The sequence below is a fragment of the Zea mays genome, chromosome 6 (genome assembly GCF_902167145.1).
Source record: "Zea mays cultivar B73 chromosome 6, Zm-B73-REFERENCE-NAM-5.0, whole genome shotgun sequence".
Lineage (NCBI taxonomy): Eukaryota > Viridiplantae > Streptophyta > Magnoliopsida > Poales > Poaceae > Zea > Zea mays.
The window spans coordinates 72,902,657-72,907,846 of record NC_050101.1 but is presented as its reverse complement, the minus strand read 5'-3'; the positions used below and the strand labels follow the sequence as shown (position 1 = coordinate 72,907,846).

The 5,190-nt window shown below is 44.3% G+C and overlaps 1 protein-coding gene across 1 annotated transcript; it reads left to right on the top strand.

Annotated features, from left to right (window-relative positions):
* The first annotated feature begins 2,533 nt into the window (after positions 1-2,533).
* On the top strand, positions 2,534-4,170 carry LOC103629419 (uncharacterized). The gene has a single exon (XM_008650548.3). The coding sequence runs from the start codon at positions 2,947-2,949 to the stop codon at positions 3,634-3,636; it is 690 nt and encodes a 229-aa protein (XP_008648770.1). The 5' UTR covers positions 2,534-2,946; the 3' UTR covers positions 3,637-4,170.
* Positions 4,171-5,190: the final 1,020 nt, after the last annotated feature.

The window sequence follows — 5,190 nt, the reverse complement described above, 5'->3', positions numbered from 1 at the left end:
AGCTTCATCACCCATTTTTTGTCACCTTCGGGTTTCACCTCTACTCTTGTCATAGAAGACCTCTATGTCGAAGCTGAAGCCTTCTACAATAATCTGTGTCATACTGAAGTCATACGATTAATTACGTTTTTGAGGACCTTCGAAGGAGGAAGGACCCAACATATATGATTATAGAATTTTGTTATATGAACTTATCCTAACGCCTGATGCTTAAACTTCAAAGTTCATATAAACAAAGCCACTTTCAAAAACCTTAATCCTCACATACTTGAGATATTGTTGTCATCAATGATCAAAAAAGGAGAGATTGGAATTATCTAGGTCCTCAAGTGTTTTGATGATTAATACCAACATAAGGTTATTGTATGTGTGTTTTATAAAGACAAATTTGAGTTTGGTCATCAAACCCTATGAATAGTTGCCTCATCAGACCAACGTGGATAGGTCCGATGAGTGTTGCGGAGTGACTAAAGAGATTCTAGTAGGCGTCGAACTGGTCTGATGGTAAACGTCGGACCATATACCCAAAGTGGCGTTCAAACTGCTAGTTCTCACATAGTAGCATAATAGTTATTGTTGTGCCTCGTTGGATCACGTGTTATGGTCTGACGGTGATTGTTCATTGGTCCAACGACCGCATTTTTAGCTTGAGTTGCCTATAATGGTTAGTTGTCGTTTTAAGTCTATAAATACCCAACCAATTGTTGCCCTTGTCCCATTTAATAGCCAAAGCAACAGACACACACACACACACACACACACACATATATATATATATATATATATATATATATATATATATATATATATATAGTGTGATGAGGAGCTATTGCATAGGGAGGGACTTGAGAGTCAGATTTCACACAATTAGCAACCTTATTAGTACAAACAAGAGTGATTCACCCATTGATCTCATTAGCCTCGATAGATTCAAGTGAGAGTTTATTCTTCTTACTCTTGGTGATTGGCATCATCTAGATTGTTTGATGGCGATAGGAGTGTGGTGTTTGTCCAAAGCAATTGTGGGTGATCCAGCTTGGGGCATGTATACATTTGTAAGCGGTTCAAAATGTAGGAGAAACGAAGAACCAGTTTATAGAGAACACTTGGTATAAGAACCAGTTCATAGGAGAGGCAAAGAACCGATTCATGTTGTGTTGAATCTTTTACCATTTTTGTGCTAATCATGCATGTTGCCACTGCTAAGGGCATCCGCAATGGTATGGGCTAGTTACTAGTTCTACGATAACCTCTCCAATGATATTAAGTGTGTGTTTGGTAGGACTCACCTCCGGCTATCCTGGAGAAGCTCTAGCAAACGTTTTAATTGGAGGAGTCGTTTTACATGGAAAAATGAGGCGAAAACGGCTCCGGCTCTTTTGGAGGAGCCTTTGGTGAGGAGCCCTATCAAACACACCTCTATGACTTGTTTTAGAGTAAGGATACTAGAGGGGATTGAATGGGGCTAAAATCTCTTGTTATTCAAAAATTAATAGTAAGAGAATTTTAGCCCCTCCAATGCCCCTTCGTTATCCTCGATCTCAAACAAGCCCCTAAGAACCTATTTTGAAGGACCTAGTTTTTTTTTAAAAAAACTGGTTTATAGAAACTAGAGTGGTTCCAAACGTATCAGTTTATGCTCTAGTTAATTTATAGAAATTGGATTCCCAGTTTCTTAAAAACCAAGAAGCTACTTTTTTCTAGCTAAAACAAGCTTTTGTTTGTTTAATTACATCAATGCCCTTATTGGTTTCATGAATTTACATCTATTATCACCGCTTCTTAAAATAGAGAAAGGATATGCTAGTAATTGTGTATCAAAAAACTAGAAACTAGTTTCTTAGAAACTAAGTTCCAACCACCCCATTATTCAACTTTTTTCCTTTATAAACCAGTTTCTAGAAACTATATATAAACTCTTTTTCTAACCCCCGTGTGCTTCTAAATAGGCCCTAACTTTTAGCATATATATAGCTCAAACATCAATAGCCCCATATGACATTCTCATATATAAACTTGAAATGTGTGCGGTGTGCATAAGCTAGCTAAAACTAACTTTTTTTTTCTCACTTTTATTAAAGTATGAAGCAATATGTTTTGAGCGCTCGTAAGTTACATGCACCAAAGTGTTTTCCCCACCGATATTATCCACCATCCCACTTGATCAGCTAGGTCAAGCGTGTAACCACTGACCCCACCTACATTTGCGTTCTTGATGCATGCCACGTCTTGCTATTGCTGCTAACCACGAACTTGCCCCCCCTTCGTCGTCTCCATATTTGTTTAACACTTATTTTAATTTTCTACATACGTACAGTTGTTTATGAAAGTAGCTAGGGCGTGTACGTACGTCGCTGTCAGGCGTCCAGACAGCAGTCACACACAGCACAAAGTCATACGTACATATATATCTTTTTGCCGGTCCTGTACTTTTCCCGCCCCAGGCTGCGACGCACGTTCCTGTGTTTTGAATTCAATTCCGACGGTTTGATTTGAAAATTCCATGTCCCAATAAGGACCGCTACGAATTCAAAAACTTTTATTTGAATTCAACTCGAACCGTTACACCTCTTCTTCCCGAGAAGAAGAAAACAAAATAGACGAAAAGGTTCACGTCGCCATCGCCACTGTCCGGTGCTCTCGTTCCGCGAAGACGCCAAGAACTAACGCGCGCCGATGCAAGCGGCTTCTCGCCCCTAGCTAGCTTAGCTAACCTTCGTCGCTCGCAACGCGAGCTAACCTTCTGTGCGGCTTCGCGCGCGCCCCATGCAAGAGAGAAGGGCGAAGCTGCTCCTCGTCCTCCTCCCGCCTCCCTCATACTTTCCCCCCCGGCTACACCTTCCACGCCATGCGCCCGTATAAACCGCCAGGCGAGGCCACCCGCCCGCTTTACCGCATCCTGCTGCACCCGCATCTGCTGATAATCCCGCGATCGACGAGGCCACCATGTCATCGTCGCTGCGGTTCCTGCGGCCGAAGAACGACGGCGGCGGCGGAGACGACGGGTGCTTCGACGGCGTCGAGCTGGAGGTGACGGTGCTGTCGGCGGACTCGCTGCGCCTACCGCCGTCCTACTCGCCGCTGCCCCGCCGGCTGCGGCCGTACGTGACCGTGGCGTCGTCGGACGCGCCCGCCGGCTCGGCCTGCAGCACGGCGGTGGCAGTGGGGAGCGGCGGCGGCGGCGGCGAGCACGCGTGGGGCGACACGCTCGTCGTCCCCGTGGGCGCGGGCTTCCTGGAGGGCCGCGCCCACGTCCACGTCTCCGTGCTCTCGGAGCCCGCCTGCCGGCTCGTCGGCGCCACGCCGCTGGGCTGGTGCCGCATCCCCGTGGCCGACGTGCTCGACGGCCTCCGCCCGCCGCGCGCGCTCCGCCGGCTCAGCTACTCGCTGCGCTGCCCGCGCCGAGGCGGGGGCGGGGGCGCGTGGGGCCACGGCGTCGTGCACCTCTCCGTGCGCCTGCTTGGCCTCCGCGACGACGCGCCGGCAGCCACGGCCACGGCCACGGACGCGACGCCGCCGGTGCAGCAGGGTTGGTGCCGCGTGGCGATGGGCATCCCGGTGTCCGGACCGTCGTCGGCGGCCGCTTCCGCCGTCGTCGGGATGCCCTTGTCGTGGGGCGCCACCACGTCACGGTGACGGGGCCACGACTAGCCGTGGAAAAACGGTGGAATTTTTGCCGGCGATCAGTCGATGTCGACCAGCGAGCGCGGTACGACCAGGTCGTGATTGGGGCTTTTTCACGCGTCAGGAATAGGAATAGCGGCTGGAAAAGGAAACTAGTGCGTTTAGTCAAAAAAGGTGCCTTCCAATCTTCCATGCAGCTACCTAGACGCCGCTGAGGCTGGAGTGTGGGACCAAAGTGCATGATGAATAGTAATTGTAAATGTCTACTGTTTATTTCAAGTCTAACCAAAGGTACCCGACGTCCAAATCAAAGTCAGAGTTGATATGTGCGCTCGACGAAAGATGCCAAGCGATTGTTGTCAACCTAGAGGGTCGTTCGGTTCCTGGAACGATGACACGTGAAACGATTTAAGGTCGGATTGTTTATCAAAAGCTAGCTATTCGAATTTTTGGGTTGTAATTTATAGAAACAAAACATTGTAAAATTAGTAGAAGTTGGTATAGATTAAAATAAAGCGAACATGCTATATATAACTTACAAATTTACTAGATTTGTGCCGGTGCATTGCTACGAGAGTAAAAAATTTGTATGAAATATAGATACGGAACGACAAATATCACTATGATATGCAAAACCCTGTAGTAACACCATAACGCTAATATTATATTGATGAAATTAATATGTAATGTTATAAATATGACGACCCAAATTGATTCAACTGTGAAACAGACATTATCATTTCTAAATCTAAAAGGAATATATAGAAGGCAATGTGTCAGAAGGCAATGTATCAGGTGAATCAAGTTTTCATGTAAATTCTGTGCAAACCAACTAACAATAGCCACAAAAAATCTAAAAAATATAGATATACTTCATTGCCTACTCTACTAATGTATAAAATTTGAAGTCCAAATTCACCATATGTTAAAATATACAAAAAAAGAAAATTTTGAGACAAAAAGTAAAAATTATCTCAAAATTTTTTAATGACAGACAAATATGTCGACAACTATACACTAATCTAATCCTTTTTAGCGATATTAATAAGTCCCTGTTGTATGTTTACAGGGATAGTATATTGGCACAAATTGTTCTTATAACTTAACAGATCGATCACAAAGTTCGTTCGAAGAATCTTTGCATCCTACACACAAAGACATAAAAGAATAAAACGTCAATTTTTTTATTATTTAACTGGAATGTATGTTTAAACATGAAAAGAACGTACTCCACTCACCCCAATAAATTTTATTCATCTGTCATTTCGCACTTGTCATAGATTGTAGAACGAGGTAACTGATATTAATCCTATAGAATAATAGTTAGGTGCATGTGCGTTGCTATGCTTTCTATATATCACGGATGATATTTATTGATGAATACTTTGTGGGACTCCTATTGTTCAAATCAACAACAATATATTTATCTCAAAAATGTACAAAAGAACCTGAACATAGGGGTGACTACTTTGACAAATAATAGGGCAAGCTGTGCACATATACGATAGGACGAATGTATCTATGAACATATGAAAAGCCGAGGGATAGAGAAAGGCAACTGTTGAT